The following is a 24248-nucleotide window of genomic DNA, read 5'->3' on the forward strand; positions in this document are numbered from 1 at the left end:
TTATAGTTTTACCACAAAATAATAATAAAGAACTGACATCGTTTTGCACATCAAAATTATAGGTTAATATTAAATATGACCTCCTACTAAAATTGATGGTTTTACTTAATGTTAACCACTATAAAACTGTATTGTTATACTCAATCGCATGATATTTCTTTAAGAAATTATTTCTTTAACCTTACGATCAAGGTGAGGTAGAGTAGAGAGTTTAATACATAATTGCAACTCGTAAAATATGTGACTGTAAACGTCACATGTTGTTTGTTGGTTCGATTCTGACTCGTGGAAATGAAATATTTAATATTTTCATTTCCTCGCTCTGGTAAAGTAGCTAACGGATGTGTCTTAACGGGAACGGAGTGTCTCAACACTAAGTTCCTAGATCCTCTCGGAGATACAGCGTGCAACTAATAAAAAATTACAATGCGAATAATGAAAAATATGTAAAATATTAAAATATTTATAGCCTTTGCACAATAAAAAATAAATTTAATTATAAAAAAAATATAAAAAATACCCTTCAAAAACTAATAAATCATCAATATACTCGTATATACTTTTTTGTACAGATAATATAAAACCCTTTGGTTAACGCCATTTAAAACTACAATAATCAATTAAACATTCCCTGGCATAATATTTCGTGAGCCTTAGTCACGTTATTTGTAATGTCTTCAGCAGGTTTGTTCGAAGTAACCAGCCAACTGCTTCCGCTTGCACCGCTTTCCAATGCAACAAGAAGACCTTGGACTGCTGCATCCACGCTGTAATGAAATATGGGATGTTAGTTTTGAAATGTGTATACTGAAATATTTTTTTTTTTCAGAGGCCAGGCATGGTGCAGGGGCACATGTCTTTGATTGTAAAGGCGACTGACTATGGGTTCGATTCCCAATCGAGGAAATATTAATATTAATAATAATCGAGGAATATTTATTTAAATTAATATTTTCATTTCTTCACTCTGGTATCGAAGTAAAACACAGCGTTGAGTTCCGCCCCGTAACACGCAATGCCGTGAAAAATTCGGCGGAAGGTGGGTAAAGTGCCTTAACACTAAGTTTTCTCTGCCTACCCTGCTGTGAGCGGAATATAGCGTAAAGCTGATTTTTATTTTAATTAAACCATTTATAGTAGGGGCGGCGAAGAGGGGACTTTGTGGAGTCATTCGAGCGCATCAGATTAAGATACTGGGGATTCCTTGTACTCGGTTACGTACTTCCACCAAATATGAGCTTCCTATGTATGGCCGCGCGTCTAGGATAAAGGATCAGATTAGTAAAAAAAAATTGATCATCGGACATTCTCGAGCGCATCAGATTAAGGTAGGGTAAGTTAGTTACATGCTAAATCGTGTATATTCCACTAATCTGACAATTTGAGAGTGACGCAAAGATGGGGGAGGGCTCCAAAGTTGTAAAAAAAAAACGTTATCTGGACATTCTCGAGCGCGGCTAATTTTTTTTTTATTTTGGAGGGAATCATTCAAGGATTACGAAAAATATATAATCTGACAAATTCCGCAAGCCGAAGTAATAGAAATTGATCGATAAAGTTCGATGTACCTAAGAATTGCATATATTCCTCTCACCGTATTTCTATTCCTATCTCCCTCTTTCTTTTTTTTATTAGTCCCTAACTCATCAATAAAGAAGATAATTTAAAAAAATACTTGAAAAAGTATTTTTTTTTGTAGTTTTTTTTCATAAATACAAGTATTCTATTTCAAACATACATTCTTTTAGTTACATTCTATTTCTTGAGCTTTTCTATTGATTACGTTCAATGAATAAAAAAATTGAGGGCAGTCGTGGCGCAGGGGCACAGAGTGTGACTGTAAAACCGACTGGTTGTGGGTTCAATCTCCATTCCAGGAGATGAAATATTTATTGAAATTTATATTTCCATTTCTTCGCTCTGGTGTCGAGGCAAAACAGTGACGTTAAGTGCTGCTACTCAACACTCAATGCCTTCAAAATTTGGCAGAAAGTGGGGAACAGAGTGTCTTAACCTTAGGTTCCCTCTGCCTACCCTGCTGTGTACGGGATACAACGTAAAGCTGACTTGTTTCTTGTATTGGCTTAAAAAAATGTTAATAATTGTCAGATTAAGCAAGTCCCTTCAGATAATCGTCTGATTTTGAGATATCACGTCTAGGGCATGAAGATGAACCACATATATCTTAATCTGATGCGCTCGAGTATTTCAAGATGACGATTTTTTTTTTGCATTTTCAAACAACGATTACGAGCTTGCGTCACATCCAAATCGTCAGATTATTACATAAGAGCTTTTTTTAGGTTCACTTAACACCCCCTTAGAAAATCTGACGCGCTCGACGATATAATTTTTTTTGCCATTTTTAACTCTTACGCACGACCACCTCCACCATGGAAACTGTCAGATTAACATATTTTCATGCTTAAGAAGACGTAGGCAATTGATGATACCAATATCTGACACGCTCGAGTATGTCCATGGAACAGTTTTTTTTTACATTTTTGAAAATCTATAGCCCCTCAACCCACCGGTCAAACGAAATTTTTTATATGACATTTTTTTCTTGTTATCATCTAAGCTTCGCAACCCAATAGGTCTCAATGACGCTCGAGTGACTCCACAGTTTGCTGCTTCGCCTTCCTAATTATTATGAGGGGAGAAGGAATGTGTTATTTTTTCGTGTAGGTTTGTTTCTATTTTGTTTTTATTATATAGTCGTGAGCATTTACATAATTATGTGGGGAGAAGTAACCTGTAACGTAGTAGATAGCTATTAACACAGGTTTGTTATTATTTTACAATTTAATAATAATTTAATCTATCGGCTATAGATTCATCTAAACATCTATTCTATATTATTCCACAAATGTCCCTAATCTTTAAATTTTTAACTTCAGTTTTAGTAATAACGCATCATCTTACCTTTGATGTGGAAACAGCTTTAGGGCAGCCTCCAACTGATCCTCGAGCTCCTCATCCAAACATCCAACTCTGCCATTGATGAGATTGGTGTCTGTGATGCCGAAGCAAATTGCAATCACCCGTACCCCTGTTCTGTCAAAATTTTCGCTTTTCTGCAAAAAATAAACAGCTACTTTTATTATTATTATTTTAATTATTATCTAGGTCGTCTAATTATTATTTAGGTCGTCATGACGGAGGGGTTAAGACCAGGTTCCCAAGTTCCTAACCTAACCGAGTTTTTGCGGGATACACCGTGAAACTGATATATTAGCAATTATTATTATGTACATGCGATTATACGTTTATATTCGGTCGTAAATTCGAATATCGATTCAATTCTCTTATTTGAAATTTAAGGTGGGTATATAAATAAATAAATGTATGCCCTTTCTTATAATAGAAAACAAAATTAAATTAACTATATAGACCTCTATATAGTTAATTTAATTTTGCCTTAGTGCATAATATAAAGATTTATATTATCTTTCAATAGCAACAGTTTTTTTAATTATCTTTTATATACGCTAGTAAAAATAATTCATCCATTAAGATATTATATTTGTAAGAACATTTGATAAGAAATCACGACGATAAAGATAACGCTTTGTTATGCTACTTACTCTTTGTAATCAAAATGTTTTTTTTGACACTTCTACTATCTCCCAGAAGTACTCCTGCAATTTTATTTTTTAGTTTTTTTTACACAACAACTACAGAAGTGTTATATTAGTACCTACTATATTAATAATATTAGAATAATATATGGTTTTTAAATAATATTAATACAATTTATTTTGTATACTTTCATAAAATTATTGGACTCTTTAACTTATTTACTTTAAATGTGCTGAGAATATAAGATATACATATAATAAATGATTTTAAGAGGCATTTCTATATTATTTACTGAAAACATGTTTGTAGAGTTTATCTATACTATTTTAAACAATATTTAACAAAGGTTATTGCACTGTAATAGTATTCTATCTGTATTTGTGTAGCTGTCAATGTTGATAATGTTTCTGTTTAATGATGCCAGGAGGATTTTGTATTTCGTAGTTAGTTATGGTACTTATATAATACTAGCGGCCCGCTCGCGATTTCACCCGCGTGCACTATGTTATTATTAATTTCTGTCTCCGTGACTACGTCCTAGTGACGTCTATGCAAAATTTGAGATTCCTAGCACTTGTAGTAACGAATTTTCATACAAACTTTCGACCCCAAAATAACCCCTTAGAAGTCGAATATTCCAAATTCCCGTCTTAGCGAGCACCTACATCCTATAAATAACTCCTATGCAAAATTTCAGATTCCTAGCACATGTAGTTTCTGAGATTTCGTGATGAGTGAGTGACCTTTCGATTTTATATATATAGATATATACTAGCGGACGCGCGCAGCTTCGCTTGCGTATTTAGGAGTGAATTCTAATAACCCATGAAACATGTGTTCAATGAAATATTTTTAAGAGTCTAAATTTCAAATTTTCTAAAAATCGGTGGTGATTTAAAGATTTTTCCATAAATACTTTCAACCCCTTATTTGCACCCTTAGGGGATGAATTCTAGAAAACAATGAAACACGTGTTCAATTAAATATTTTTAAGAGTCTAAATATTAAATTTTATAAAAATCGGTGGCGATTTAAGAATTTTCCCATACAAACTTTAAACCCCTTATTTGCACCCTTAGGGGGTGAATCCTAGAAAACCGTGAAACATGTGTTTAATTATATACGTTTAAGAGTCTGAATTTCAAATTGTATAAAAATTGGTCACGATTTAAAAAAAAACTATACAAACTTTCAACCCCTTATTTGCACTCTTAGGGGAAGAATTCTAGAAAACGATGAAACACGTATTCAATTAAATACTTTTAAAAATCTAAATTTCAAATTTTATAAAAATCGGTGCCGATTTAAATTTTATTGCATACAAACTTTGAAACCCTATTTCACCCCTTTAGGGTTAAAATTTTTCAAAATTCTTTCTTAGTGGATGTCCAGATTACGAAAGGATACTTTTGTCCAAATTTCACGTTTCTACGCACAGCGGTTACGGCTGTGCGTGCGTCTTACCTCAGTCAGTGAGGACAAGTCCTTTTATATATATAGATTGTGGGAAGGGTGTGACTATATGCTGAAGATTTAATATTTTTATTTCTTCGTTCTGGCAGAAAGGCAAAACCCGGTGTTAAACTCCGCCATCCAATTCGGCGGAAAGTGAGGAAAGCAGAAAAAATATATTAAATAGTGAAATGTAAAACACACTTATTTAAAAAAAATATAAAAATAATTATTTTCGATGTCAAATTATGAATTGTAAAATTAGGACGATTTTGTAATAAATAATACCATACATACACAACGTTGATAATATAACGTATCAGTAGATTACTGTAATTTAGCTTTATCTTACTCACTAATAACCGATAAGTACCAAGGATTCAAGGTGGGTAGAAAATTGATATCGTTCAATTGCAATACAAAGTTAATCTTTTAATCTTTTCTAATATTCAGCAATACTTTGGAGGCGTATTTTTGTAGCTTCACGCTCTATCCCGCACAAAGCAGGGTAGGCAGGGGAAATCTAGTGTTACACTCCGTTACTTATTTAAGAAACTCGCACTTCTTCGACACTGTCCAAGACGGTTCCAAGATGCACAGCTTCAAATCCCACTACGTTCTATTTTTTTATACGCTTCCTATATAAATATGTTTCTTTCCTAAGTGTGTAATAGCACTTTAAAAATATTAAAAAAAACTAAATTATTTTAAATTTCAAGCGATCTTTATCAAGCTTTGTAAAAGAAACATTTTTACATACAATTGACAACAATATCAAACCCACATTATATATTGAAAGTAGTACGAGACGTGAAATTTGAATAATTAACCATAGAAAAGGTGATCCAATACCTATCTTATAGATTCATCCAAGTCATCAATATAAACTAAAAAAATGGACATATTTTGTATAAAACAGCGGTTTCTATTGTTTATATGATAATTAATTTAAATTATTATTTATATAAGAAAGTTAAAAAAAAGACATTTATAAATAGTTATAAAACGTCACCAGAGCTGATATAACAGGGACATTAAAAATTCTCTTTGAAACCTAAGTACCAATTAATGAAATCGTAAAATAAATAAACGTGATAATTGCGGGTTTTACTCGGTAGAAAGATTTTTTATTTCTAGTTTTGGGAACACCTTAATTTTATAGAAACACCCAAAAAAAAACCATTTGGATTAAGAACCCTTCTTCGAAAGAATATAACGAAACTCTATCGACGTGTTCATATAAATCGTATCTTTATATTCTATCAATCTAATACAGTCTCTGTCATTGACCGTTCATAGACCGGTTACAGTTCTACAACTATAAAATGGTGCATATTTTACATTTTGCATAATTATTATTGTTTTATTTTGGAGTAAATCCTAAAAAAATGAAGCCGTCATCGCGCAGGTGCACAAAGATGTGATTGTAACGTGACGGTTATGGGTTCGATCCCCACTCGAGAGAGTGAAATATTTATTTACGTTTATATTTCCATTTCTTCGCTCTGGTGTCGAGCCGTTTAACGCGCAATGCCTACAGAATTCGGCAGAAAGTGAGAAACGGAGTGCCTTAACCCTCTGTCTACCCTATTGTGTGCGGGATACAGCTTGAAGCTGATTTATTTTATTTTGGAATAATGAGTTTATATAATTTAGCATTGGAGCCTTTACGATTACGAATCAGGTTATCATTGGAGCTATTACGTTATAGAATAAACTAATTAGTGGGCGAGACCAGTCCGTACAGGTTGCGGGTTCGATTCCCCTTCGACGAAATTAAATATTTAATAATTTTATTTCTTCCCTCGTAGGTGCGCAACTAAGTTATAAGAGACATGATTGATGAATTGATTCCACTACATGCAGCGCTCGGCCTCATGTTGTCAAACCCGTTAAAACCTATGTAGAACCGCTCTAATGGGAGAGGCACCCTACCCGCCATATTAAATAAAAAATATTTTTTATGAAAAAATTCAGTAAGAATTTAGTGGTCCAAAAAAATAAAATGTTTTTAGGCCGTGTAAATGAGACAAGGATAACTCTCTTTTTATATTTATATACAGTCAATAAAACCAAATTAAGTGAAAAATAATTATCACCTAATACCTTATATTCTTCAGTAAAAAAACATATGTAGGACAAGTTCAAGAATTAAAAAAACACTTTAAAACGTTCCACAAAAAAGATAAACAAAAAATATTTCACTTACTCCAAGACAATTGCTGAACTGCAGAACTGCACTCTTAGTAGCACTGTATACGGGCAAAATATGTGACTGGAACAGACCAACTATAGAAGAAATGTTGACTATGGTACCTCCCTTGCCTCCTTGGTCTTTTCGCATTAAAGTCAATGCTTTAACTGAACCAGTTATCAAGGCTGACTGTAACAATAAGATCGTTAGTTATAAAAGAAATATTGTTATATTTATTTATGTATTTTTTTAAGACATCCAGGCCAGTGGTGGCCCAGTGGTTCAAGCATATGACTGTAGACGTGACAGGTTGTGGGTTCGGTCTTTAGATTAGTGTCTTTCTGTCTAACACATTCACAAACATTTTTTATATTTACTATAAACTTCTGTATTTTGTTATAAAGTGTCTAGACACTCCTTTATTAAATCATTCCCTCAAATGGGGCACGACTACAAACAGGTTGTAAGTTCGAGCCCTCTACGGGTTTTAAAATATATATGACAAGTATTCCAGTAAAACTATTTTATATGTATTATAATTACAATTAAGTCTAGTTTCAAAATGAATTACTAAGTTTTTTTCCTGTTAAACTAGTTTTAACTGACAAAAAAACCGAGAGGTTCTCATTCTCAATTTTACACGTGTATACGTACGTAATTAAGCTCCAACTCCAGTGTTTCTTAAGTTCAACAGAGATTAATTATTTTCTGAATAATTATTTACCTCATTAAATATATTATTCGCAGTTATTAGTTAGTATAGTTAATTATACATTGCTGAAGTTATTATGAAAATTCAATTTTTTATTAGAAACAATTTAATAAAAAAATAAAATCTAAAAAATCATTGCTTTTATCTTAGACTAACTGCGGCCTTAGATTTGGAACATTATTATGCTAATCTTGTAAAAAGTGAAGATTGTAATAATTTGTACTTTCATTAGTACTTTCATTATTCTCTATTTCTTGCGTTAAAAATATGTCAGTAATTAGATTAACATTATTATAAAGATAGATTGATTTTCGTCTCTTACCACGTTAATAGCTATCTCCTTTTCGTATATAGTGGGATGGTCATTCATAATGCCAGCATTATTTACTAAAATATCAATATATCCAAATTGCTTAATAGTTGCGTCAAAGGCTTTGTGAAGTTCATCCGTGGTCACATCACATTTATGGAACTTCAATTTATTAGCACCATGTTTGGCATTTAATTCCTTTTCTAACGCCAAGCCTTGCTCTTCGTTTATATCTAGTACGGCTACATGCTGTAATATTGAGAATAAAGAATATAATAACAACGCTTATATATATAGTTGGAATGTAGGTTCCTTAGGGGTGTAAGGGAGCACTAAAAGAGAATTTCGCGAATTTCGTACAGAAACACAAACGAAAAAACAGAATTTTACGTTTTATAACTCACGCAAATGGCGATGCGAAAAAAACTAAACTATGAAAGTTTGTGAGAATCAACACAATCAATGTTCAGATATTATACTTTCACGTAAAAACTACTGAACGGATTAAGATGAATCTTTACAGTAATATAACGTATACATGAGATTAATACACCTACTACAATATTTGGCTACAAAAGCGGGCGAAGCCGCGTGTGGGCCGTTAGTATTATTAAATAATTATTATATATACCTTTGCTCCTTTCTCTAAAAAGCCGCGGGCTACACCAGCTCCAATGCCGATAGCGGCGCCTGTAACTAAACACACTTTGTTTGAAACACTCATATCGGTCCGTTCACTCTCGCTATCAAGCTCGACTGAGGTTGAGTACTGAGAATTCAAGTGATTGCCTCGAAATGTAACGTAATATATATAGATATATATATAGATATACCATTTATTATAACGTTATAGATATTTTACGTCACTTATTTGTATGCATGTAAGCATAATCTGTATTAAACATATCGCTGTTGAATTAGCAAAAATTATCGGCGTTGCCTGGATTTAATTTGTCTTTTACATTGAGAAGCATTTACAAGTTATTTATTAGATTTTGAGCTAGTTTATTGTAAGTACCAAAAAATTCGGTCATATTTAATTTGGTTTTGGTTTTTTTTCTTTTTATTATTTTAATGAACGACGAATGACTCGGTGGTAGTGGCGGCAGGCCATTTTTTCAATCGGGCTCGGAAGTTCCCTATTCTAAGCAAATCAACCGCGACGTGCAGACGCGACTAGGGACAAATTAGACTAATCTAACGAGCTAACGGCTGGGCTCAGCCATTCTAGCGAGAGGTCGAGCTATCAATTAAATTAGTCTACGTCGTCGATACCGTCGACGTCGGTGTGTGTCTCGTCTATATGTAGATTTTTCCTACCTGCATACGGGGTATTAGCAATTATAATGACGTTATATGAGTCTAAAAAGACGCTTCTCAGGCACTTGAACTTATGTTTCGACAAGCAGTGTGGTCACATGCCTTTACGATAAGGGGGTTGGAGTGCACGCTAAAATCCTACTTTTAGTCTTGTTTTATATATTATGAACGCATGTGGTCGTGACTCGTGATCCAGGTATGACTATTCTGAGCTAAGCCGTAATGTAATTAGTTCTATAGACCTGAGGTCAACTGAGATCCCTTATTCGTAGACCACCATTAATTCGATCGCGTTACATCCTGCATATCTTCCATATATTATACAGACATCGATCACTTCCCGCCCAGTCCGCTCGACGGCCGCAAGCCGAGGTTCGAGCCCCGCAGACTTCCTCACAGGCAGTCACTTAGTGCTTGCATTTCTTCAGGGACAGAGTACCCTCTTCCCTACTCAACCGGTGTCGCTGTAAAAGCCAATAGGGCTAACAGCATTATCCACATGTTCGAAAAAAAAAAAAAGATCAGGTCCCATTTTATTATATGTATATATATATTTAAACATTGTAGATAGGTTATTATATATATATCAAGATCTGATAACATAGATATGTTGGGTGAGTCATATTATTTTATTTTTTTTATTTTCTTTTTATTTTGTCATTTAACCTTCACCTTTGCCCTGTAGTTATCATAAAACAAGAATATAAGTATGAGGAACAACATTTTTTTTTCACACTGTGTCCCAAATACAGCGAGACATGCAAAGGGAACTTAAAGGTAAAACACTTCATTCTCCTTTTGCGTGTTGAGTAATGTGTCTTCAATTTACTTTTTTTTTCTAAAAAAGGCAAACTAAGATTCAGGTCAACTGATGGTAAGGGATCACCGCTGCCCTCAGCACCGCGTAACACTAGAGAAACTATGAGTGCATTGCCAACCTCTAGGATGGACATATTTTTTTCGCTTCATCCTGTATGCTGCATATACCAGGGTTGGCAGAGGAAACCAGGCGGAATTCAGTGCCAAATCACATGGGAATCGACCCCACAACCATTGCATTAGAGACAGTGTATGTAAAGTGGCTTACAAAGCGACTGTTAGAAGCGAAGGTAGAGCTCAATAGACTGCCGCTTGAAAAGCCTATACAGTAAGACTTTCAAATAAAATATAGAAATAACATTATTTTTATTATATTATTTTACAATTTGTAATTAAATATATTTAGTTAAGAATTAGTTGCAGTTTTCAATATTAAAACCACAATATGTGGTAACAGAATATTACTATGAAAATTAATAACGACATTGTTAATAGTTCACTTTAATAATTCATTTTCCGGAGTAAGAATCGAAGTCACAACCCTCGTAATTAAGTAAAATAGACACGACAGCCATGAGGCCGATTATTATGAAACAATAATCGGCCTCAAAAACACAAGTTAAAATACAAACGTTAATGAGATAGGCTATTAATTATGTGCCATTTTAATAGTAAAATTACTAGGAGTAAAAAAAATACCTCATACATTTAATAGTTTTCCTGTTTATAAACGACGTTAAAGGTTAACTGTGATTATATCCAATTACTTCATAATTAAAACTTGTAGTATTATTGTAAACTTGTATTATTGTACAGATTCACATATTACTTGGTAAACAAAAAAATTAAAAAGAACTAACTAACTCTTTGATGATAGTTAAATATTTATTTACGTTTACATTTCCATTTTATCTATGTTCTTATATTATGATTTTTAAATAGCAAAATAACAAATACATATAAGTTAGGTAATCATTCATTGTCTATTATTATGGTCGTCCTTATTTTTTATACGGGACAAAGTGTTTCCAACAACAAAACGAAAACAGCAAGTATAGTCTCAAAAAGCGTGGCCTTGTGTAGAATATAATTAATCAGCATATGAAAGAGAAGTTTCGACTAGTATAAATATATAGCTTGTCTATACAATAAAAAAGAAAACTGTTTCTGAAACAAGAACTAAGTACGTTAAATATTTTCGAATCAATGATTAATATTATTCATTCATTCTAAAATTGTGCGGAAAGTAGCAAACGGAGAGTCATAGTTCTAGGTTTCCCCATAGTATGCCTTTAAAAGGTTAATAAAGCTGCAAAAAAAAGAAAACAACATTCCATAAGTATATTTTATATTATATTTTTATTTTATCTGCATTAATTCAACCAATCTGCTTTCATTATGTCATATGCTTCATCGACTTTTTCTGTTATGTCTACAACTTTCTTCCAAACCACCCAAACACTGCCACTTTTACCAGTTTTGTAGGCCTCTATTGTACCTTGCGAAGCTTCTTGTATTCTAAAATAAATAATAAAAAAATACATTTGAAACTGATAGCACAATAAGGAGATTAATAACAACGTGGCTGTGGGGTCATATTAACCTGATATCAGGTTAGGCAGGGCTATATAGTGTTGGGACACTCCGTATATTATCTAATATTTCTGTAATATTAATTATATGCGATCTACTTTAATTCTTTGTGCCTACTTAGAAAATATAGCAAATACGTATGAACGTTATATTAACAAAATGAAAAGAAATTGTTGATGATAAATTTGGTTTGTTCCTTGTTTTATCGTATTTTTAATAAATGTTAATGAAATCATAATTTTTATCCACAATATATAATACATCGAGTGCAACTGAGCTATAAAAACTGAATATACTTTTGAAAAAGATCTCGTTTTTTTTTATTTAAAGTAACGATTTTGCAAATTTCTTACGCGAATTTTAACAGGAATTACGTAAAATTGTCCATAAAGTGAAAACTACGAGCTACAGTTGATATTAAATACGATATTTATAAAAAAAGTAGATTGCGGCGTTGAGTTTCGCCACTTAACACAAAATGTATCCAGAATTCAACTGAAAGTGGAGAGTAGTGTCTTAACATTAGGCTCCCTCTGCCTACCTTGCTATATTGAATACAGGGTGAAATTGAAAAAAAATATATATAAAAATCGAAATATTTACGTCTGCATAGGAAAATATTTCACATATTTGTCAATATTTTTGGTAATATCTTCGTCGAAACTCTTAACGGCCCGTATCATGGCCGTGTTTGTTGACCCATAGCACATACAAATGGTTCGAACGCCTGTTTTCGAATAGTAACCCTCTTTCTGAAAATGATATAGATACAAATTATAATTTAATTATGTTTGTTCCATATATGACTTTAATTTTATGTATATAATTTTGTAAACAATAAAAAATATCTATTTACTTACATAATCATTTATCAACTCTTTTTTTAACCGATTTCAAAAACAAGGAGGTTATCAATTCGACTGTATTTTTTTTTATTTTAACTATAATATATATATAAGAGTAAGTAATATTAAAGGTATTTATCAGGTTACTAATAAAAACAATGAATAATTACCCCAACACTGGTAGTGAAGTGAAGAACACCAGCTTTAGTAGCACCGTAAACAAACGCGTTTGGTGACATTAAAGAAAGTGCACTAATGGACGATATATTAATAATCGTACCCCCTTTCCCTCCTTTATCTTTCCGCATCAATTCTAGTCCTTTTATAGAACTTGCGATGAGAGCCGTCTGGAAATTAAATGTATAAATGATCCTAATATCAATTTATATACTGACTTCAGTTTCCTATAATTTCAGATTTATATTTAAAGGTCGCCGGGGCCGTAGTGAAGGGGAACGTCACGGTTGTGGGTTCGATTCCTACTCGGGAGAATGAATTATTTAATATTCAATAACAAGACAAACCACGGCATTGCGGTCCGCTATTCATGCGCAATGTCTCAAAAACTCGGCAAAAACTAGGAACAGAGTTATTATTTAACCTTAGAATTCTTCTGCCTATCCTTCTTTATGCGGGATACTAAGGGAAGCTAAAATATATGTCAATTCTTTTAGTGGTAAGCAAAAAATAAAGTAGAAAAATATGTGTATTTCTCAATTTTCGTTTATTTTATATTCGTTTTATATTATTGTTAAATGAGTTTGTCTTTAAAAATTCCACGGGACATGTAATTTAAAAAAAAATATATAATTATGTTATAGGTAAATAAGTACAGAAATATCTAGTTTCTCAACTTTTGTTTAAACCTTCAGACGTTTCTAGGTCATAAGAGGGTTATCAGAAATATCGTAATTATTGAAGCCAGTAGGGACAACCAATGTAATAGTAGAAAGTGTAGAACAGAGTGTCTTAAATTATATTTTCTCACTGCCAATCTTGCTAAGCAGAAAAATAGAATAGAATATAATAATGTTACATTACCAGGTTTAATTCAATTTCCTTTCTATATTCAGCATCGTTTGCGATGGCGGCGCTATTAACAATTATGTCTATGCACGAATTATCCTCAATTATCTGTCCAAAGGACTTATTTAATTGTTCCTCTTTTGTGACATCGCATTTTATGAATTGAATTCTGCTTTTGTCATATTTTTCAGTTAACTCTTGCACCAAAACACGACCAGCATCTTCATTTATATCCAGAATGGCGACAAACTGTAATTGCAATAAATAAAATATTGAACAAGAATTAAAACAAATTATTAAAGTGGGAAACGGAAGTCTTAAATTGAACAGAGTGTGTTAACTCTCTCTCTGCCTACCCTCTACGTGCGAGAGACAGCGTAAAGCTAAAAAAATAATATGAAAAATGTATAATATTAGCCTTGACCTTCTGAAGATAAGTACTTTCTGGTTATAAGAGTAAATTATTTATTTTTATTTTCACGTTTTCCTTCCTCTAATTTGCTAGCTTTCTTATATCCAACTGTAAATTTACAAAGACTGTATCTTATCTTTTAGGTTCGTAAAATTATCGTATTTCTTGAAAATTAATAGAATTAAAAACTAAATATATTTTAATTGATCTTTAATTATATATATATTAGTTTGAATATATATGACATAGTTTATAAATATTTATACATTAATATATTTAATTTTACAATAAATACTTCTAACCATTTGCTCACATACTATTTTATGTTTACGTTGCTGAATAGAAGGCCAAAGTTAGTCTTACTAGATTTCTGTTGTACAGCGATATAAATATTTTTCCAAATACTATTTGACAATTACAACTACTATAAAGACTTGTAGATTCAAGCTGTCTCGAATTGAACTACCGATATATATAGGCCAGGTGATGCAGGGGAACAAACAAGACTGTAAACGTAATAGCTTGTGGATTCCCACTCGAGTCGAGTTGAGTTTCACCACTTAACACGCAATGCCTCACTCTGCCTACCTGCGCTAACATGCGTAACAAATTAAGAGAATTTAATAAAGATTTAAATAGAAGTAATATTCTGGAGTAAATAAAAAAAATATTAAGAATAAGAATAATAATTATAAAAATACTAATATTTTTTTTCTTCTTACCTTCACTCCTTCTTTCAGAAAATCCCTAACAATCCCCGCGCCGATACCTGCAGCCCCGCCCGTGACTAACGCTACTTTGTTTTTCAAACTAAACATCTTTATTTCACAAGCGGATCTTTACAACTGACGTGCACTACTATTTTTTTTTCTTTTATAATATTTTATCATCGTTCAAGTCAAAGTCAAGAAATAGATTAACAGTGACTGAAATGTCGTTATAAAAAACAAAAAAAAAAAACAAAAAAAATATGAAAAATTGTATTATCGTCCCATTTTAGATTAGAATTGATTGTAAATTGTATTAAGAAAAAAGTGTGTCAAGGTTATGCGAATAGGTAATAAATAAAATGCACGTCTAGTACATCGCGTCGTCGTTGTGTACGTCTATAGGATAATTAAATATCTGCTGACCATTTATATCTATATCTGTATTTACTTATAATAAAATTTTAATTGATCGGTGTCTGTAAATTAATGGATGGAAAATATACACCTATCCATATTATATTTAGCCATTTTCAGTGAATATTTAGAAATATGTATTTTTTTGAAAAAAAAAACGAATTCTTAAAGAATTTACAAATATAGCTTGATTATTCTGACTAGTCTGCGCTCGTGATTTTTTCCTTAATATTGCATAATAATATGCCTTTCATATCATACAGTAATTTAAGACGTGGTCTGTTTTCGCGGGTAGGAGATCAAAAAGTTTTTTTTTTGTCGTTATAGGACCCGAACGTGCGGTGAAGATGAGTGCATATGAGTTTTGCAAAGGATAGTGGTCTGTAAGACCGCCCATCCATAGTAAAAGGTTAAATTTATAGATGTCTGACATGAAAAAACCATACTAAAAGAGGCTGGTATTATGCAGTAGGAGATTTTAACGAACCGAACGATTTCAAACTTTACTCGTAAAGAAATAATAATTTTATGTTTATTTACGTTCTCCTTGTCAACTTCATACTGTATTAGTAATTGTTTTTATTTTCTTACTATATGCGCATTGCGTTATTATTACTACTGAAACAATGAAATGTTATATGTTAAAATAGATTAAAGAATATAACAGTTGTAAAACTTTTTGTAAGTTAAAGATTTTTGTTACTTTTATTATTATAAATATATTTTTCTTTTTTTTATGGTTGTACGTAAAATATATTTATTCGTTTATTTATATTGTATGTTGTAAAGAAAAAAACCGAAAGCAATTGTCTCGAGATGGTCACCGGACAGAAATTTATAAAAGTTCCAAGGAAAGTACGAAAATGCAATTAAATTTTTTAATAATTTTCACATTGGAAATCTTATGTGCTTTGCAAAAAAACATTACATATATAAAAAACGAACGTAATTCAATGTATTAAGTCAATAAGACAGTAGTATAAGCGGGCGAAGCCGCGAGCGGGTTGCTAGTAAATAGCATAATATTTGCTTGTTAATGTGATATTACAGCTATTGCGATAAATAAATAATTTTTATAACTCGCATGACTTGAACACTATTTTATTTCAATTTTATCAGTACTCTAAAAACTATAAAAAGAAACCATCCTACCAAAAAGTATTTGTCATTAATTTCAAAAAGAAATATGTATAGCTTAGTAGATAAGATTGTAGTTGGAGGAGCGAATGACATAGGTGCAGGTATTGTAAGAGTATTTCTAAAGGAAAATATTAAGGTACGGTATTTTATAAATATGTATGATTCTTATATTGTAATTATTCTAACCTTTCTCATCATCATCATCATCAAAGGCACTACAGACGCGGGTGGACCTTGACCAGAATATCCCTATTCTGCCCTATTCCTGGATTTCTTCTTCCAATTTTTTACGCCCAGAGTTCTCGAATCTTGCTCCAACCATCTGAGTTTTGGTATGCCTTGATTTCTCCGTCCATCTGGTGCACTATTTAACAAGCTTTTAGTTTATTCAACTTTTCTGGTAAAACCAAATACGGCGGTAAGGGCGATAAGTAGAAATCAGAGAATTTTGACACTAATATAAGATTTCTTTTAGCATATCGCAGTGTTAGATTTTGACAATGCTTCTGGCGTTAAGCTTGAACGGGAAATGCATTCGATATGCAAAAAAGAAAGAATAACATTCTATAATTGTGATGTTACAAACATAGAAGCTCTTTTTCAACTATTTGAAAATATAGTAGAAAAATATGGCGCCATCCATATAGTAGTTAACAGTGCAAGTATTGAACACGATGGTCTAGAAAATTTTAAAGTACAAATTGAAACTAATTACGTAAGTACATATATTTATTAGCTATTTTAATATTTTTTATATAATGTTCTAATATAAATGTTTGATTATTTTTATTAATTATATTATAACTCAGAGATTCCCTCTCTCTTCTCAACATTCTACTCCTATTTGATTATGGGACCTGCTTTTTTCGTGTGTTCCTTCGACTCGGGTCCATTCTAAAGCGATTATATATTTCCTATGAAAATTCATTACTCGGGGAATAATTACATAAATGATTATTTCTCCGCTCCGCTAAAAAGTTAAATTAAAATCTAAGTGCTTAATTAAGCTTAATTTCGTAGTTTTTGAGCGAACAACTTGACGTTAAAATACCTACTTAAAATTTTAAGTATAAACGCAAATAATTGTAACGAGTTCCAATATTAAAATAATAGATATTTCTTTTGAATATTTCCATATTGTGTCACGGTTTTATTGCTTATCAATGAAATTGTACTACTAGCAAATATAAGAAAATTTATGTATGTGGGTCTAATACTTAATAATTGTTTAAAAGATAATAAAAAATAGTTCTTACTTATATATTTATTAGTTTTTTAAATTTTGGATTCTTCAAATCTTTTCATTTTCTATTCTTTATATTTTGAACTTTTTCAGTTATGTGACTCGATTCCTGCTTTAGATAATGAATTATTTTCACTTCCTTGCAAAAGACAAAAAAAAAACTATAATATTAGTAGAATTTAATCTATTGTTTATATTGACCCCATCGTAATGCAATAGATAAATATAAAACAAAGTCAACGCGTAATGTCTCTAGAATTCAGCGGAAAGTGAGAAACGGAATTTAAGGTGAACTTAGTGTTTTAACACTAGATTCCCTCTGCATACCATGCCATGTGCAAGATACAGTGTGAAGCTAAAAAAATATTAAAAGAACAAATAACAGTTTGCAATAATTTCGCAAATAATGTGCGAGTTAAAGTTGTTAAGGCTTTTATTAGGTCAAATTGAATTCTAAGAAAATTAATTTACTCCACTTGTAATAATGTTGAAATCTTTTTTTAATAATAGGTTTGATGTAGCAGCACAAGGTGTTGTCGAAGCCTTTAAAATTGGAGGAAGCGGAACTGCTTGGGTTATAAATGATAATAAAATCCACGAAATAACTGAAGATGTACGTCGTGCTTATAGAGTAATGTCAAACAATACATATAGTAATTTCAATTTTTTTAATGTTCAATAATAATGAATAAGATACTTATTATTTTATTACAATAAAAATATAAATATTTAAGACTTAATTTATTTTTATACACCTATTTTAAAGAATTGATTCATTGAAATTTGTTAATCTTTAAGCTTTTCTTGTGCTAACTTTATCTTTCAATTTGAAAAACAAAAATAATTATAAATATATGTGACACTGCTGGTATAAGGGATATAGATTGGTTGTCAGAAAGCAGCATAAGCCAATTTAAGCCAAGAAAAATTGAAAACTCTTACATAGCAGAAAACTGTCGTAATTCAAGTACTTATTTATTATTTGCGTCTTCGTAATAAAGTTTCATCTTTCTCATTCTCATTCATATTCTTAACCTATCTTTAACGTATGTAACGTATGATAGAAAATCACAAATAGATTAATAAATTACAAAACGATTTATATTTAAAAAAAAACTATTATTTCGTTATCAGAATCGTTAGTGACTCCTCCCGATCGTGACAAAGTCTTTCATATAACATTTTATTACGTTTTTGAAATAAATAACTAGCTATTTTCTATATAAAGCATCACGTTGTTTGTAAAACAATTACATTTTAAACAATAATGTTTAGTTTAGCAAATAAGACAGTTGTTGTGACAGGAGGGGCAAATGGGATAGGAGCATCTATTGTACGACAATTTCTTAACGCAGGTGCTAAGGTATAATTACCATTTTTTCCATTAATAACTTAACTTAAAATAATTTTTTTCTTGTAAAGATTATAAACGATATATAAAATTCTTAATATTTTATTTTTGTGTTCTATTCGTTAAATGGTGAAGGATATAGTTGGTACGTACTAAGGTGGGTACTGATCTTACTTCTGACTTAAATACATTGCTACAATTGAAGGGTTAAATTAGTTTAGTGAGAACTCCACGATCTTATAAATATATTAAAACATACCAGAAAAAAAGAAACTACTGAGCATTTCATGTATTAACCCTGTGCAGACAGAACAGTTCAGAGCTGTGCCTGGTAGTTGCAACGTAGGTACAGATTTTGGAGGGATCCTTTGAAATAACTATAAATTTAAATTGAAAAATCTTTAATATTTTTAGTATGTAGCAATCTTGGATATGGATGAAGACGCAGGGGAAATATTAGAAAAAGAACTCTTTTTGAATAATTTCAAAAATAATATGGAATTCTTTAAATGCGATGTGACAAATCATGAACACTTAGGTTCTATTTACAAAGGGGTCGCAAAAAGATTCGGTTCACTCGACGTAGTTGTCAACAACGCTGGCGTTTCAAATGAGACCATGAGTCGATATAAAAAGGAAGTTGATATTAATATCGTAAGTTTAGTCACTACTATAACATCTTAAATTACATTATTTAGAATTCATGATGATATAATACTTATTGTAGTTTTCATATAAAACCTAAATTATAATAATATTTGTAGAAAATAAGGTGTAAGGCATAATTAATATTCTTATTTATAAAAATTTATGTATTAGTAAAATATTGTCATCATCATCATCATCATCAGCCTGTCCTCGTCCACTGCTGGACATAGGCCTCTCCAATGGCCCGACACTGAGCTCGATCTTCAGCTCTTCGCATCCAGTCGTTGCCCGCCACACATACATATGTATGTAATCTTCTTTATAATTATTGTCAGACAGCAGTCATATCCTCAACGTGTAAAGCTATAGACATGATGTGTGAAGATGGTGGCGGGAAAGGAGGAACTGTCATAAACATATCATCAATGGCTGCCTTTCTACAAAATTCTCCAACAGCGTTTGTTTACGCTGAAACTAAAAATGCTGTGCTTTATTTTAGCAACTGTATTGGGGTGAGTTTTTGCTACAACAAAAATATTTATGTTTAATACAAAACGTAGCGTTCAGTTACGCTGAAATGTTTTAACAATTAGAGGGGAAGTGGGGAATGGAATGTCTTAAACTGGGTTCCCTCCGCCTTAACTGCTTTATATAGAACACAGCATAAAGCTATAAATAGATGTTTATCTTGTAACCTAAAATCAAATTATTAAGTAAATATTTAAAATTCTTTATTATCAATCTTCTTTCATAAATTAGCACTACATTTGAGACGTGCAACTGATTTGGTCACTGAAATAATGCTAAAATTTATTTATTTATATGAATATTTTTCAATTTTAATAAAACAAATGCGAGATGTTGAGAACTAGAGGACGTTAATAAATATCACCTTTCTTTTCCTTTTTTTTCTTTTTATAATCTATATATATATATAAAAGGACTTGTCCTCACTGACTGAGGTAAGACGCACGCACAGCCGTAACCGCTGTGCGTAGAAACGGGAAATTTGGACAGATGTTTACTTTCGTAATCTGGACATCCACTAAGAAGGGATTTTGTAAAATTTTAACCCTAAAGGGGTGAAATAGGGGTTGAAAGTTTGTATGGAAAAAAAAATTAAATCGGCACCGATTCTTATGAAACTTGAAATTTATATTTTTAAAAGTATTTAATTGAATACGTGTTTCATAGTTTTCTAGAATTCTCCCGCTAAGGGTGCAAATAAGGGGTTGAAAGTTTGTATGGAAAAATTCTTATATCGCCACAGATTTTTATAAAATTTGAAATTTAGACTCTTAAAAATATTTCATTGAACACATGTTTCATGGTTTATTAGAATTCACCCCTAAATAAGCTAGCGAAGCTGCGCGCATCCGCTAGTTTTATATATTAGGACACTAATATCGGTTTTTCATTGACGTCTGGTTCTCTGTTTCATGGTATGTTTTTAAATTTTCTTTTTTTTTCCAGGGGGATGAATACTACCAACGCACTAAAGTACACGTAATGGCGGTGTGTTTTGGAATAACAACTACTGCCATAATACAAAAATATGACAGTTTCGATCGAAATGCTGTAGGTACTTTTCATACTGAAGTTTGGTCAACTGTTGTAAAGCATAAATTATGGCAAACGTACGTACTTTATTAGTATTTAACATTTCTTAACCTCAAGTTATATAAGCTGTATAAACATAAAAAATATGAAATAATTTAAAAACGAAGAATTGAGTGTGCTATACTAGACTTTTCAATGCCTACCCACCTAAAAAGTAAATGTGAAAAAGTTAGAAATTGGCACTGAGTTTTACTGCCAACAAAGAAGGTTTATTTAATGGTGAATGACTTCTAGATATTCAGTACAATTAGTCCCTCCGCTCTGGAAAGCAAAACAGAGCACTCAAGTTTTGGAAAAACATGAATGTTAATTATATTAATATAATTATGTTGCTTTACATTTATAGACCTGAGGCAGCAGCTGCAGGTGTACATATCAGTTACAATCATGGTAAAAGCGGTAGCACTTGGGTTGTCAACGAAAGCATAGCACGAGACATTACTAAACAAGTACACGAAGCTTTTGACATTATGACCAATGCTATTAAAGGAGTTTAGTACTAATTGCTGGGCCCAGAAATATATTGGTTAGAAGTGTTATTTCTACATGATATATTAAAATAACTAATTTCCGTTTAATACGGTACGGTACGGTTGATATCCTCAACCAATATTTTTTCACTTATCTATTGGTGTATGTCGAGGTTAGTTTCACTCGGAATAAAAATTCTACCTCCAAAGTTCACTGGGAATTTTAGTGGGAACTAGTAACTGTCAAGTGAATTTTTTTGCTAAGTAAACACGAAACTCGACACCCATATGATCTCCCATTCTTTTGTCAATGGGAACGTCGCATTACTTAACATTTAACTTGGCTGTCATTTCATATTTATATTTATATTTTTGATGGGATATCATTACTTTTTGTAAAGAAATAATAATTATTATTATTGGAAATGGAAAAGGAACAGTTGTTTTTCGAAACTTCTGTGCTCTGTTTTGCTTACCAGAGCGGAGGGACTTTTTGCACTGAATATCTAGAGGTCATTCTGTCTAATACTTCACTATTAAATAAACGTTCTCCTAGTTGGCAGTAAAACTCAAATGCCAATTTCTAACTTTTTCAAATTTACTTTTTAGGAGGGTAGGCATTGAAAAGTCTAGTATAGCACACTCAATTCTCCGTTTTTCAATTATTTCATATTTTTTATGTTTATACAGATAACTTGAGGCTAAGAAACGTTAAATACTAATAAAGTACGTACGTTTGCCATAATTTATGCTTTACAACAGGAACATTTCCTTTTTACAAATGGAACCCTAGCAACCGTCAAACAAACATGTCAGGAAAAATTTTTTTTTTTTTTAAAATATTATACCAATGAGATCAATAAAAATAAGCGAAATTGACGTGTGGTGTGCTATTCGTTATGCTAGTAATTGGAAATGTCCCAGGCTAGATGGGTTGCATAATTTCTGGCTGAAGTGGTTTCGCAGTTCACATTCCGTTTTCGCAACACAATTCCAGGATGCCCTTGATTCTGGTACGTTACCAACATTTTTGACAACAGGTGTAACATTCCTGTCATACAAATCCGGATGTACCACGGAGCCTAAAAACTATCGCCCAATAACATGCTTACCTACGATCTATAAGCTCCTTACATCTATTCTGAATAAAAAAATCACAGGACATATTGTTCGTAACAAAATTTTGGCACCGACTCAGAATGGATGTAAGGCTGGTGGCCGTGGTACAAAGGAACTTCTTCTCATTGACACAACTATAAGCCAACAGGTAAGACGGAACAGGAAAAATCTCACTACTGCTTGGATAGACTATAAGAAGGCATATGATTCAGTGCCACATACTTGGCTCTTGAAGGTCTTGGAGTTATATAAGATTGATATGACTTTGAGATCATTTTTAGAGGCTTGTATGGGACAATGGGTCACTGTCCTTCGTCATCTAGGGGAGTGTGATATTCCTGCAACGTCTGAACCGATAAGGATAAAGAGGGGTATATTTCAGGGTGACAGTCTGAGTCCTTTATGGTTTTGCCTAGCTCTGAATCCTCTTAGCACTATGTTAGAGGATTCAGGTTTAGGCTTTCGTCTTCGCCGGGGGGGTAAGGTCATATCTCACTTGCTGTACATGGATGATCTGAAATTATTTGCGTCAAAACGTTCTGATCTTATGCGGCTACTAAAGGTAACTCAAACTTTTAGTAGTGATATAAGAATGGAATTTGGCGTCGATAAATGTGCTAGCATGCATGTAGTGCGGGGGAGTGTGATAAGATCTGATAATATTTGCATTTCAGATTCTGTTTCCTTCAGAACTCTTGGTGAAGGTGAGACTTATAAATATCTTGGAATGTCTGAAGCATTGGGTATTGATGAGCGGAGCATAAAGCAATTGGTGAAGGAGCGTTTCTTTAGTCGCCTGAAAAAAGTACTTGGCAGCCTTTTATCTGGTGGCAACAAGGAGCGTGCTTTCAACGGTTGGGTTATGCCGCTTTTAGCCTATACTTTTGGCATTGTAAGATGGACGCAGACTGAGTTAGACTCCGTAGATCGCCAAATACGTAAATTGTTGACGACATACCGAATGCACCATCCACGTTCGTCTGTAATGAGACTGTATATCCCGCGTAAGTGTGGAGGTCGTGGCTTTTTGAATGTCAAGAACCTCCATAACCACGAGGTATGCAGTCTTAGAGAATATTTTCTCAAGATTGACGTGGATATGCACAAGGATGTGGTAACAGTTGACAAAGGCCTTACTCCTCTTTCCTTGGGCAAAGAGAACTGGCGTCGGCCTGTAGTATTTACTACTTCTGATCGCATGGCTGTATGGAAGAGCAAGGAGCTGCATGGTAGATTCCATAGAGCCCTAGTGGGCCAGGACGTGGATA

At 32.4% G+C, this 24248-nt stretch overlaps 4 protein-coding genes across 4 annotated transcripts; 2 read left to right on the forward strand and 2 right to left on the reverse strand.

Annotated features, from left to right (window-relative positions):
* Nucleotides 1–447: 447 nt before the first annotated feature.
* LOC146527841 (15-hydroxyprostaglandin dehydrogenase [NAD(+)]-like) lies at nt 448–9399 on the reverse strand. The gene is made up of 5 exons (XM_085204058.1): nt 8882–9399; nt 8263–8499; nt 7244–7417; nt 2926–3077; nt 448–767 (listed from the first exon to the last, which is right to left on the reverse strand). The coding sequence occupies exons 1-5, from the start codon at nt 8972–8974 to the stop codon at nt 617–619; spliced, it is 807 nt and encodes a 268-aa protein (XP_085060184.1). The 5' UTR covers nt 8975–9399; the 3' UTR covers nt 448–616.
* Nucleotides 9400–11729: 2330 nt separating this feature from the next.
* On the reverse strand, nt 11730–15163 carry LOC146527842 (15-hydroxyprostaglandin dehydrogenase [NAD(+)]-like). The gene is made up of 5 exons (XM_085204059.1): nt 14988–15163; nt 13869–14102; nt 12998–13174; nt 12586–12734; nt 11730–11907 (listed from the first exon to the last, which is right to left on the reverse strand). The coding sequence occupies exons 1-5, from the start codon at nt 15081–15083 to the stop codon at nt 11763–11765; spliced, it is 801 nt and encodes a 266-aa protein (XP_085060185.1). The 5' UTR covers nt 15084–15163; the 3' UTR covers nt 11730–11762.
* A 1110-nt stretch (nt 15164–16273) lies between these two features.
* On the forward strand, nt 16274–18415 carry LOC146527843 (15-hydroxyprostaglandin dehydrogenase [NAD(+)]-like). The gene is made up of 3 exons (XM_085204061.1): nt 16274–16665; nt 17005–17244; nt 18283–18415. Exons 1-3 carry the CDS (start codon nt 16576–16578, stop codon nt 18286–18288), a joined length of 336 nt encoding a protein of 111 aa, XP_085060187.1. The 5' UTR covers nt 16274–16575; the 3' UTR covers nt 18289–18415.
* Nucleotides 18416–19016: 601 nt separating this feature from the next.
* On the forward strand, nt 19017–22673 carry LOC146527844 (15-hydroxyprostaglandin dehydrogenase [NAD(+)]-like). Its single transcript, XM_085204778.1, has 5 exons — nt 19017–19135; nt 19538–19777; nt 20107–20283; nt 21245–21408; nt 21738–22673. The coding sequence occupies exons 1-5, from the start codon at nt 19040–19042 to the stop codon at nt 21886–21888; spliced, it is 828 nt and encodes a 275-aa protein (XP_085060904.1). The 5' UTR covers nt 19017–19039; the 3' UTR covers nt 21889–22673.
* The last annotated feature ends 1575 nt before the right edge of the window (nt 22674–24248 follow it).

The sequence above is a fragment of the Heliconius melpomene genome, chromosome 20 (assembly GCF_056956725.1).
Source record: "Heliconius melpomene rosina isolate 202511_hmr_F chromosome 20, ASM5695672v1, whole genome shotgun sequence".
In the NCBI taxonomy this organism is placed as follows: Eukaryota; Metazoa; Arthropoda; class Insecta; order Lepidoptera; family Nymphalidae; genus Heliconius; species Heliconius melpomene.

What these genes read in the sequence shown, in the direction of transcription:
- LOC146527841 (XM_085204058.1), bottom strand. Translation starts at nt 8,974, where the DNA reads ATGAGTGTTTCAAACAAAGTGTGTTTAGTTACAGGCGCCGCTATCGGC. An exon ending in AGTTCAGCAATTGTCTTGGA is followed by an intron (nt 3,078 to 7,243) that starts GTAAGTGAAATA and finishes TATTTTTTGCAG; the next exon opens with AAAAGCGAAAATTTTGACAG. An exon ending in AAGCTGTTTCCACATCAAAG is followed by an intron (nt 768 to 2,925) that starts GTAAGATGATGC and finishes ATTTCATTACAG; the next exon opens with CGTGGATGCAGCAGTCCAAG.
- LOC146527842 (XM_085204059.1), bottom strand. Translation starts at nt 15,083, where the DNA reads ATGTTTAGTTTGAAAAACAAAGTAGCGTTAGTCACGGGCGGGGCTGCA. An exon ending in TTCTGAAAGAAGGAGTGAAG is followed by an intron (nt 14,103 to 14,987) that starts GTAAGAAGAAAA and finishes TTGCAATTACAG; the next exon opens with TTTGTCGCCATTCTGGATAT. An exon ending in AAATATTTTCCTATGCAGAC is followed by an intron (nt 11,908 to 12,585) that starts GTAAATATTTCG and finishes TATTTATTTTAG; the next exon opens with AATACAAGAAGCTTCGCAAG.
- LOC146527843 (XM_085204061.1), top strand. Translation starts at nt 16,576, where the DNA reads ATGTATAGCTTAGTAGATAAGATTGTAGTTGGAGGAGCGAATGACATA. An exon ending in TTCTAAAGGAAAATATTAAG is followed by an intron (nt 16,666 to 17,004) that starts GTACGGTATTTT and finishes GATTTCTTTTAG; the next exon opens with CATATCGCAGTGTTAGATTT.
- LOC146527844 (XM_085204778.1), top strand. Translation starts at nt 19,040, where the DNA reads ATGTTTAGTTTAGCAAATAAGACAGTTGTTGTGACAGGAGGGGCAAAT. An exon ending in TTCTTAACGCAGGTGCTAAG is followed by an intron (nt 19,136 to 19,537) that starts GTATAATTACCA and finishes TAATATTTTTAG; the next exon opens with TATGTAGCAATCTTGGATAT. An exon ending in AGGAAGTTGATATTAATATC is followed by an intron (nt 19,778 to 20,106) that starts GTAAGTTTAGTC and finishes AATTATTGTCAG; the next exon opens with ACAGCAGTCATATCCTCAAC.